Below are 12699 nucleotides of genomic sequence, written 5' to 3'. Positions count from 1 at the left end.
TGGGTTGATTTTCTTGAGGGTACTCTCTACCTCCTGGACCTAGATTTCTGTTTTCTTCCTTAGATTTGGTATGTTTTCAGATATTATTTCTCAAATAAATTTTCTGCTCCCTTTTCTCTCTCTTCTTCTGGGATCTCTATAATGCTAATGTTATTGCACTTTATGTTATTGCTGAATTCCCTAAGTACTCTCATTTTGCATATATATTTTTTTCCTTCATCTGCTCAGCTTGCTTACTTTCCATTATTCTGTCCTCCAGGTCACTCATGTATTCTTTGCTTACTCTAGTCTGCTATTTTTTACATATTTTTAAAATCTAATTAATTATGTTCTTCATCTCCATTTTTTTTTCTCTTTGTTAAGGGTCTCATTGATGTCTTCCACTCGTTTCTCAAGTTCTGTGAGTACTTTAATGATTATTACTTTAAATAATCAGAAGTATGACTTACCTCCATTTTTCTTACATCTCTTGCTGTGAGTTTGTCTTGTTCATTCATTTGGGACATAATTCTCTGTGTCCTCATCTTGTCTAACTCTCTGTGTCTGTTTCTACATGTTGGGAGAGTCAGCTATGTCTATTGCTCTTGAAAGTAGCTGTCTTATGAAGAAGAGGTCCTGTATTGCACTGTAGTGCAGTGTCCCCTATTTATCAGAAGCTGCTACATCAAGGGTGTCTCCTCTATGTGTTGCCTTTCCCTGCTGTTATTGTTGAGCTGCTATTTTCCTTCAGTTGAATCATCTGAAGTGGGTCTCTTTGCCTGATGGGGTTGTGTTTGATCATATGGTGATAGTGAACCAGTCTGAGGCTGCCTTGGGCTTGAGTTGAGTCAGACTAGTCATTTGCCAGAGATGAAATAGTACCAAACTTCAGGGTGTTTCCTCTATGTTTTCCCCTAAGAAGATTTTGTAGGTGGCCAGGGTCTGTAATCTGACCAGCTATATGCCCCTGCATACTGCTGGAGTCACGATATGACTTCTGTATGTGGTTATCTTTCCCTTTTCCTGGGGCAGAAATCACTATGAAGTGGTGTTGGCCCCCTGTTCGGGCTGCTTGCGCACTGCCAGGCTTGTGGCTGTGGTTGGAATGGACTCTGTCTGAGAGTGTATTGGAGGTGGCAGATCCTCAACATGCACAGGAGGGGGATGTTTTAGCAAGGTTAGTGCACTGGTCCTCTGCAAGAGGGGATCTGCCATTCTTGCAAGTAAGACCAAGTCCAGATGGGTTGGAAGGTGTATATATGAAAAATATGTGGGTCAGGAGACATGGTGTTAGCAATATTTGCACTTATCTTCTTGGCAGGGGAACCCACAGCACTGGGACCGAGGCGGGTCTGACTTGAGGGGGCAGATCTGCCATAGTACATGGAACAGGGGGGGAGTATAAGCAAGTCAGATAGCAAACATGAGTGCTGCACTGGTTTCCACAGGTTCCCATGCGTTTATGCTGGAGCAGGGGAGGGAAATGACACTTTCCAACTCCCTTGTTTCTGGAGGAGTCTCCCAAGGATCTCTGTCTTTCCAGCTCATGCTCTGAGATTAGTATAACTCTCCCTCATGTGTATGCCTTAGACATTTTTCAAACTGTGGCTTCTATTGTTGTATCTCTGAGGGCTATTTGTTGTTGTGTCTTTTTAAGAGCAGGGACTCAGTTTCCTATGTCCCCACCAGCTATCCCAGAGCAGATCCTGATGATTTGTAAAGTTTCAGATTTTAAGTCCTGCTGGTTGTCAAAACTCATGAAATCAACTTCCCCTGGTTTTCAAAGCCAAATGTTATGGTAATTTGTGTTCCCACGTGTAGGCTCACTGGTATGAAAGTCTGTTTCTCTCCCTTTCCTGCATTCGTGGATACCTCCCTCCCACGGTTTGGTTTAGCTCCCCACCATGTTTCTATCCTTTCCTTCCTTCTTTAATGTGGCCTCTTCTCTACATTTAGTCATAGGGTTTGTTCTGCCAGGCTTTGGGTCATTTTCTGGGTTACCTACACTGGGTTACCTATCTAGTTGTATCCATAGAAGGAGGTGAGCTTAGGGTCATCCTACTCTTCCATTTTCCCAGTAATTTGTTCACAGGACTTAACTCTATTAAGTAACAAACATATGGAAACATGATTCACACAGGTAGATTGGAAGATAATGCATCTGATTTTATTTTAATCCAAATATTAACTGAGTCTATAGGGACTATCTTTTGAATCACAATTTTAAAAATCACTTATTTATCTGTTATGAAAAATAAAAGTAGGGGCACCTGGGTGGCTCAGTCTGTTGAGCTTCCGACTTTGGCTCAGGTCATGATCTCACAGTGCAAGGGTTTGAGCCCCATATTGGGCTTTGCACTGACAGTGTGGAGCCTGCTTTGGACTCTGTCTCCCTCTCTCTGCCCCTCATCTGCTTGTGCTCTCTCTTTTTCTCAAAAATAAACATTAAAAAATAAATAAAAATAATAATTCTATTAATTAATTATAATATTCCTTATCACTTATTTATAAACCATAACCATGCAAAGACCTTTTTTTTTGGTCAAGATATGTCAAAAGAATTTATTTTTGGATAATCAATTTATTGCAATGCTCTATATACATTAATATAATACTAAACTTTTGATAATTTGCTGAGGACTAGGATATCATATTAAATAAAACATATTCTAAATAAAATAATTTTTAAAACACTATGGGATTTTTAAAGGATATATTTGTTTCAGAATATGTCATCAAATAGAAAAAGTTTCCTTGTATAATTTGATTATAATTAGGGCAATATAATTGGTACATACTATTATCAGAATATGACATTATAATATATAGAAGGGTAAAATTAAAATGAACTGTAATAATAAATAAAAGCTTTATGGCAGAGTTGATGTGTGCTGAGTCTTCAAATAGATGTGGATTTGAAATGGTAGAGATGAGAGGAGGAAGCAATGTGAGACTGAGCTTTTGAGCACAGCATGCTGGCAAGTGAAAAAGATGGCCTCTCTATGAGTCTAGAGAATAAATGTTAATAATGAATATTGTAAAAGTGATTTTTTATACCCATAATAATTATGACCTCATAAAAGTGACATAAAATTGATTATTAATGACAAATTATAGAAGCAATATTAGTAGTAGCTGTTTTACTTGTAAGGCAATTATCAACGGTGATTAAGGTTTAAGTAATTAAACCAAAGCTAAATTTCATTGATTTAACTAATACCAATGAACAACTGCTAATTTATTCTCAAACATACTTTATTGAATGTCTATCATGGACCAGTGGAGTGTACCTAAATTAGCCTACTTGAAGTACAAAAATGAGTAAGGCATATTATTCAGGTTTAAATATAACTATTATTCTGTTACTCTATTAAGAAAGGCACTTATACCTTCCCCATTGAGGTGAGGCCCTCATTTCATCTGGTAACAAACACCAGTCAGCACTCCTCTGTCTGTCTGCCTAGTGGCTTCTGTCTGTGAGCTTGCCTGCATCTACCTGGCACTCATCCTGCATGACAAGGAGGTGCTGGTCTCAGAGAATAAGATCAATGCCCTTATTAAAACAGCGGGTATACTTCCATCTGCAACAATGTGGAACTGGAGGGTATTAGGTTAAGTGAAATAAGCCGGTCGGAGAAAGACAGATATCATATGTTTTCAATCATATGTGGAACTTGAGAAGCTAACAGAAGACATGGGGGAAGGAAAGGGGAAAAAATAGTTTCAAACAGAGAGGGAGGAAAACCATAAAAGATTCTTAAATACAGAGAATTAACTGAGGGTTGATGGCGGGGCTGGGGGAGAGGGCAAAATGGATGATGGACATTGAGGAGGGCACTTGTTGGGATGAGCCCTGGGTGTTGTATGTAAGTGATGAATCACAGGAATATACCCCCAAAACCAAGAGCACACTGTATACACTGTATGTTAGCTAACTTGACAATAAATTATATTAAACAAAACAAAAGAAAACAGCATATGTAAATGTTGAAACTTTCTGACTGGGTTTGTTTGTAAAGGCCTAGGCCAATGCCAATGTAGGGAGCCTTATCTGCAATGTAGGGGCTAGTGGACCCACCCCAGCAGTGGATGCTGCACCAGCAGGAGTTTCTGCACCCTCCATCACTGCTGTTGCAACTGAGAATAAAGTAAAAGCAAAGAAAAAAGAATTCAAGGAGTCTGATGATGACATAGGCTTTGGTCTTTTTGAGTAAACCTTTTCTGTAACCTGTTCAATAAAAAACTTAACACTTTTTTAAAAAAAGAAAGAAAAGAAAGGCACTTATATAAATATGTATATTATTAAAAAATATAATCAGAGACTGATAAAGGGGCTGAGTCAGGGGGAAAAGGATATTTGCATGGTTCCAAGTGTCTCCCAACAGATTGCTAATTAGTTGCAAGAGTAAATAAAATAATAGAAATACAGTAGAGAAACTAGAATCTTTTTTATGTGAGTGATCAAAGTTAATATAGACATATCATGAGCCCCCAGCCATGGCACCTGTAAAAGGACACAATAACATCACTATGTAGTGTTACTCTCTGGAGTATTATACCCATGTTAGAGCAGAAATATAGAGAGGTTGAATAAATGGCCCAAGAATACACAGGTAGAAAGTAGAACTAAAGTTAACACTCAAGTGAGTATCTCCAAATCTCTGTTCTTAACTACCATTGGCATGCAAAAGAATAAAACTTGTTTTTATTTAAAATGTATAGCATTGTTTTGCCTCATTTGTGTGTGTGTGTGTGTGTGTGTGTGTGTGTTACTATACAATGCTATACTGGTTTCAGGTGTACAACATAGTGATTTAACAACTTTATATGTTACACAATGCTCACCATGAAAAGTTTAATTACCCTCTGTCATGGAACCGTATTACATTATTATGGACTATATTCACTATGCTGCACTTTTCATCCTTGTGACTTATTTGTAGCAGAAAGTTTTGTACTTCTTAATCCCCTTCACCAATTTTTCCCATCCCTCCACCCTTCTCCCCTTTGGCAACGTCAGTTTGTTCTCTGCATTTATGAGTTGTTTCTGTTTTGTTTTTTTTTTCATTTGTTTGTTTATAGAGTTCACATATAAGTTACATTATATGGAATTTGTCTTGCTCTGTCTGATTTATTTCATTTAGCATAATGTCCAGAATAATTAAAAACTTATATAACTCAACACTCCCCCCCAAAAAACCCTAAATAATCTTATTAAAAAAGCATAAGAGACTGTTAAAAACTGAGAACAAACTGAGGGTTGATGGGGGGTGGGAGGGAGGGGCGGGTGGGTGATGGGTATTGAGGAGGGCACCTTTTGGGATGAGCACTGGGTGTTGTATGGAAACCAATTTGTCAATAAACTTCATATAAAAAAAAATAAATAAATAAAAATAAAAATGGGTAGAGGACCTGAATAGACATTTTTCCAAAGAAAACATATAGATGGTTAATAGACACATGAAAGGATATTTAACATCACTATCAGGGGAAGCAAATTACAATATTGGCATATCACCTCACACCTACCAGAATGGCTACAATAAAAAGCACAAGTGGTGAAGATGTGGAGAAAAGGGAACCCTCATGAACTGTTGTTGGGAATGTAAATTGGTACAACTACTATGAAAATCATTATGAAGTTTCCTCTAAAATTAAAAATAGAACTACCATACAATCCAGTAATTCCACTGCAGGATACTTATCCAAAGAAAAAGAAAACACGAATTCAAAAAGATGCATACACCCCTATGTTTACTGTAGCATTATTTACAACAGTCAAGATATGGAAGCAACTTTAGGGCCCCAGTATTCCTGACCTGTCATACGTGGGTTTATGTACAAGAAGTAAATCTATATCCTTTGGCTGCACGTGTCTGGAATTTAACCTCTACAACATGGCCACCAGCATTTCTCATCTCTCCCTCCCTAACAAATTCCATGCTGCACAGATTAAATTCCAAACTGGTATATGATAACTTTTATCATATGCTCTTCTAGGGACCTTACTTTTCATCCTCATTAATTGTAGTGCTGGAAGAAGGCAATATTAAAATTTAATTTTGTCTTAATTATATACTAATTGTGTTTTCCCTACATAAGCCCTTCTTAGTTAAATACTAAGGACCTGATATTAGCACTATCTTTATAATTATAAACTAATAGTTTAGCCAAACCAAAATACCTGACTAATGTTTCTAAGAAATCTATGAACTCAGTTAATTATTTTTTCATATTCCCCATTTCCAATTTCTAATACCAGCCTGTTATCATCTGATCCACTATTCTTTATATGAATGAATATCTATCGTATTCATTCATCCATTTATCTGACATGGACTATAGGTTTTATGATCCTTTATTCTTACCACTAAATCAGCCCTGAAATTTTACCAAGTGTCAACTTATGTGAGCTCTACCTATAGACTACATAAACTTTTCTTTATCCTAAGGACCATTGCCCAATTTAAATCACTGTCTTCTGTATCCATATTTTATATTATGGCTAGAATGAAGTGTATAATTGGAAGAAAAGAGTTTATAGTTATTTCTGAATGTCAGTTTTCCTCTAGCTTCAGCAGCCCTTGAATATAGGACCCTTGGTCAATCTTCTTCACAACAAAAATTCAAGGAATTTATAGGAGTATATATTTAATGGCTTCAAGACAAATGAACATCTGTTCCCCATGCACCATAATTTACTATTGGTTTTTCATTAATCACATAGCAGCCAGAATTGAGGACATGCAGTTACTCTAGACAATTGGAGCTAATTAATTATAAAATTACAAGATTTAAAAGTTTAGGCAATTTTGAAGATGATGGTTTCCCTAACTCTGATGGTCTTTATTTACTTATGGTCATTTTTGATCATTATATTGCAAGTACAGAGTGACTGGGACATCAGCTCCCACTGGGCTGTTGCCATGAAATCTGTATTGTTGTCTATCTTGCATTCTTTGTTAAAGATAAGTAATCTTGTAATAAGGGGAGTCTCTTCTGCTTATGAATTTAATTAACAAATTAACAAAAGACTACTGTTGGTAGTCAACCAGAGAGGGCGATACACTAACATTTAAATTTGATTTAATTGTATTTTCTCCCTAATATCTTCCTAATGTTATCAGGATAAATTCTAAACATTCCAAAATATTGCCTGTAAGAATATTCATGACTTGGTCTATGCCCATTACTCCAAATTCACCTCTTGTGTCAATAGCATATTGGTTTAAATTCATAAATTCTTCCCTTACAGAAAATATTTTTATAGGAATCCGTGTCTCCTCTGAAGTGTAATATCACTTCATAACACTAGGATGATGCAACTTTCTGTGTATGTGTGCGTATGTGTGTGTATTATCATAATTGTTTTATCCTTTAATGTGTTATAAGATCCTTAGCAAAATAAAGGTTCATTCTTTATACATTATGGCATACCTACCTTGCACAGAATAGAAATAAATTAAGAAGTATAAAGTAAGGAAAATATCATATAAGTGAAAAAATATACAGTATTTTAAGTTCACTGTAAATTATTTATATTAATTACTACACTATTCAATAGGTAGAATGCTAAGGATGGGAGAATCAAATAAGTAAGTTGTAAAAAAATTAATACAGAAATTCCACATAAGAAAAAATTGAAAGAGAAGCAAGTCCAGACTCAGTGGAGTTTTTCTAAGTACAAGTTTAGTTGTCAAAATTAGATATAGACTTAACGCATTTAGTTTCCTATACTGTTACTTCACCAAATCCCATAATTCCAAGAGTAAAACCAAAAGAAATTGAGAAAATGAAAGATTTTTTTCTGTATGAACTGTGTAGAAGAGATTTAAGGTGTACTATTCAGCTTTTACTTCTGCTTCAGTGCAATCACTCAGGCCAGACTTATGTTTACAGTTGCCCATTATCAATAAGGTTCTACGCAGGTGAGCCAGTAAATTTATTTTTCAATTAACACAGAGAATCTAGAGCTTACTTTTGATTTACCAGTTTTCAGTTACTACTAAAACATTGAATTGGAGGCGATTTTTTCCTTTTTCTTCAAAAGGTTACTATTTGTAAATGTCTGTCATTTTTAGACACTGATGACAAATACCTGGCCACTAGTGTTCAGATTTCTCACTGAGTTCTGTTATAAGAAAACTGAGGTCTTGCACCCTTTATACATAGAACAGAAATTATAAAAACGCATTATCTATATTAGTACTTTTAAAAACGATAGATAAAGGGTGTCTGAATGGTTCAGTTAGTTAAGGGTCTGACTCTTCATTTCAACCCAGGTCATGATCTCATGGTTTTGTGAGTTCCATCCCCACATCAGGCTCTGTGCAAGCAGTGTGAAGCCTGCTTGGGATTCTCTGTCTCTCCCTCTCTCTTTGTCCCTTCCCCACTGACTCTGTCTTTGTCTCTCTCAAAATAAATAAACTTAAAAAAGAAAGAAATTAAAAAAAAAAAGAATAGATAGTGGAACATTGACATTGTCAATTAAAATCTAATTTTGTCATTAGTTGTTCATGGAAGAAATTCAGCTCTTTCTGTGTGGAAATAAGTATTAAAACAGAAACATCTGAGTAAATATATTTAACATTTCTACAATCATAACATAGCGGGATTTTGTTATATTCATCTGTAATCTTTTTATTAAGATATTCAAAATTTCTTACTTTCTAACTTGTGATGAAAATAAGAGGGAAACATTTTGACCTACTGATTAAAATTTGTAGATTTCCATTATTTAAATAATTCTAATAATTAGTCAAATATATATTTGATATCATCCATTTTATGTTTATTTATTTTGTTGTTAAATAGATGCACATTATTAAAATAAAATGGTTTTTCATGAAAATGGTTACAAACATGGAAATTTAAGTACATAATACGTGAAAAATTAATACATTTTGAATAAACACGAATCCAAAATATAACTTTCTACAATGTACTCAGAAAGTGTATTGTTCCCTCAATACTATGATTTACATGTCAATATCCTTTGCTAAAAGAAACTAAAATTACAATTTTATCACAACATTGATAGTGTGAGAATAGTTGCAAGCAAAGTCAATGGCAGTACAAATGGTGATCTCATTATCACATATTAGTAAAATGTGATTTGTTCTTCACTTCACAAAATAGCAAGAATTCTCAGGCTTAGTGCATCAATAACATTTGCTCCCAGAAAGACCTAAAATATCTTCTGTATCTCAAAATGTCTTCTGAATCACTAGAATAAAAGATAAGCTAGAGTTAGTATAGTTTGGATGTCAGCATCTCATAAATTGACTTTTGTAATACTGTCATGAGGTCAGTGTTGGTCATATACTATCTGTCATATTATCTAAGAAATAAGGGAAATATATACTTTTGTTAAACACTCTTCTGCTAATCAGGAAGAATTTGATATGAAATGCTAAATGTCCTAAAAATTATTCATATCAGTAGAGTCTGGAAAATACATCTTAGTAAGATTTGAAACCTATTGCAACCACTAGTACTATTTCCAAATTGCAATAATGATATAAATGTGGCATATATAAATGATTACATCTCGAGTCCAAGTTTGTTCTCATATTGGTATGTTTAGTGCAGCAAACTTTTAGCAGTTCAGGTGACCAGCAAAATAATAATTTCAATTGCACAATCTCAAATTATGGTGTCACCCAAATATATATTGTACTTCAACCATTCAATTTCATTAATGAAATGAATCTCTTGATATATAGTGTAGTTTATTGCTGTGGATTAGTATTTTTCCCATATCACTCCTCTGAAAAGGTTTCTGTCAATGTCACCAACATTCCACCTGTTGCCAAATTGACAATTGTCAAATCTTAACTGTGAATTTATTTGATCTATCAGAAGCTTTTCACAAAGTGATTATGTCGATTTTGTTTTCTTCCTCTCCTAATCCTTTACTGCTCTCTATTTTTCTCTTTGATTTCTTAATTTGAGTGTTTGCATGGCTCAGTTTTCTCTTGACTATCTCCTCCAGTCCAATAACTTTTAATACTATCTACACATCAATCACTTTTGTGTATATGAGTGCTTTTATCTCCAGAGAATTCTTTGTTAATATCTTGGTTAACATCTTGATATCAAACCTTCAGTGAATTAACACAACTAAAGTTTATTCCTTGTTCATGCAAAGCCTATTACTGGTTTGAATAAATCAACAGGTCAACTGTCCTCCATAAGTAGGCTTAAAATCCCAGATCGTTTTGATCCTAAAGCATCTCCAGAATATCATATAACCCTTCAGTTTCCATGAGGAGGCTAGGGTGTTGAATTCAGACAATTAAGTAATACTATCTTTAAGTAAAATAAATAATTTCCCCTCATATTTAATTGGCCAGGGTAAGTCACATGAGCATGTCTAACTTCTGGTTGATGGAATCATGAAACCTTCTGTGTGCCTGCAACTATAGAGCTAGATATTAGTGAACAGATGAAATGCCTGTCAAAGATCTCTCCGTTAAAATGATTTTTTTTTAGTTAAGATTTAACATGTTTTATATGTAAAATGTTTAGAACAGTGCCAAACCCAAATTAATACAAATGTTTGTTAGTAATTATTATGATTTGGGACAATCATATCTCTTAGCTGAAAATTTGAGGAAATAGTCAGGATAAAATTCCAGGCAGTGAGTCAGTAATATAGAATAAAAAGCTGTCAATCAAGAAAACAAGCCAGTAGGTTAGCATCTGTAAGGGAAAAATACTTAGAAAAACTAACTTCTTTGAGACAGAACATGTCTGAAGTAGTGGATGTAGAGGAAAGAAAATTCTAAAAGTAAAAAAAAAAAAAAAGTTATTAGCTCCAAAACATAATGGAATAAAGACTGTTCCTGTCAATCTTGGAATTATAATTAAATCCATTAAGATTAGACATTATAATTATATTTGTATTCTGCACATATAGGATATCATGAAGTAACAGAGAATAGCAAATTTCTATTGAATATTATAAAATTTCCATTATTGACATATAATTATGCAATAATTCAAAAAGAGATCAGAGACACTGAAACTACTGACTTTATGTAATGAAAGAGAAAATTTTACTTGACACCTTGGTCTTCTATTCTACAGAGAAGTGAGATTTATATATTCACTCAAAATTATCTTTAATAAATATTTTCTGATGAATGTATGAAAATAAATCACCAGGGTTGTGAATAATAAAAAATATATAAAAAATAAAATATAAAAGATATATAAAAATTAATAGTAAAACAATCAATAATGGCATAAGATTATTGGCTGATTACATGAATGAAGAAAGATTTTTGTTTACTGTCTTTAATTCTATTAGTGTGGATATTATGAGATGTTGACAAACCTTCAGCCAGACTCATCAAACAAACAAGGGAGAGAGAGAGAATGAAAATGAACAAAATCATGAATGATAGAAAGAAAACAACAGATGCCACAGTAATACAAAGAATTGTAAGATAATATTATGAAAAATTATTTGCCAACAGATTGGACAACCTAGAAGAAATACATAAATTCCCACAAACACATAATCTCCTGAAACTGAATCAGGAAGAAATAGAAAATTTGAACAGACTGATTACCAGCAATGAAACGGTATCAGTAATAATAAACATGAACAAACAAAACCTCTCAACCAAACAAAAGCCCAGGACAAAACACCTTCACCGGTAAGTTCTACCAATCATTTAAAGAAGATTTAATACATATTTTTCTCAAACTATTCCAAAAATATAGAAGCAGAAGGAAGACTTCCAAACTTATTCTATGAGGCTAGCACTACCCTGCTCCCAAAACCAGATATAAACACTCCAAATAAAGAAAACTACAGGCCAATATCTCTGACAAACATAGATGCAAAAATCCTCAACAAAATATAGGCAAACCAAGTCCAAAAATACATCAAAATATCATTCACCATGATTAAGTGTGAAGTATTCCAGGGATGCAAGAGTGGTTCAATATTCACAAATCAATCAACATGATATATCACATCAACAAGAGAAGGGATAAAAAACATATTATTTCAATATATGCAGAAAAATCATTTGACAAAGCACAACATTCATTCATGATAAAAATCCTTGAAAAGTAGGTCCAGAAGGAACATACACTATTATAATCAAGGCTATAAGTAAAAAACCCAAAGTGAGCATCATATTCAATGGTGAAAAATTGATAGTTTTTCTCTTAAGGTAAGGAACAAGACAGTGATATCCACTTTCACAACTGTAATTTATTTATTTTTGAGACAGAGAGAGACAGAGCATGAACGGGGGAGGGGCAGAGAGAGGGAGACACAGAATCAGAAGCAGGCTTCCTCTGAGCCATCAGCCCAGAGCCCGACTCTGGGCTTGAACTCACGGACCGCGAGATCGTGACCTGAGCTGAAGTCGGATGCTTAACCGATCGAGCCACCCAGGCGCCCCATCACAACTGTAATTTAACATAGTACTGGTAATTCTAGCAACAGCAATCAAGCACATAAAAGAAACAAAGTGCATCCAAATTAATAAGAAAGAAGTAAAACATTATTTGCAGATGACATGATACCATTTATAGAAAATCCTACAGACTTCACACACACACATACACACAAAACTACTACAGCTGATAAGTGAATTCAGTAAGGTCACAGGATAGAATATTTATTTTGCATTTCTATACAGTAATAAGGAGCAGAAAGAGAAAGTAAGAAAATTATCGTACTTACAACAGCAGCAA

General features: G+C 34.4%; 1 protein-coding gene across 1 annotated transcript; it reads left to right on the top strand.

Annotated features, from left to right (window-relative positions):
- The first annotated feature begins 1019 nt into the window (after positions 1–1019).
- Positions 1020–4193, top strand: LOC124505897 (60S acidic ribosomal protein P1-like). The gene is given in 4 exon segments (XM_047071959.1): positions 1020–1156; positions 1637–1695; positions 3444–3548; positions 3955–4193. Coding segments are annotated over 4 exon segments (540 nt in total).
- Positions 4194–12699: the final 8506 nt, after the last annotated feature.

Source organism: Lynx rufus, unplaced genomic scaffold (assembly GCF_022079265.1).
Source record: "Lynx rufus isolate CCGP_SWC_20201006 ecotype Redwood Valley unplaced genomic scaffold, mLynRuf1.p SCAF_9, whole genome shotgun sequence".
Classification (NCBI taxonomy): Eukaryota; Metazoa; Chordata; class Mammalia; order Carnivora; family Felidae; genus Lynx; species Lynx rufus.
The sequence above is the reverse complement of the archived record's forward strand: the minus strand, read 5'-3'. Positions and strand labels throughout refer to the sequence as shown.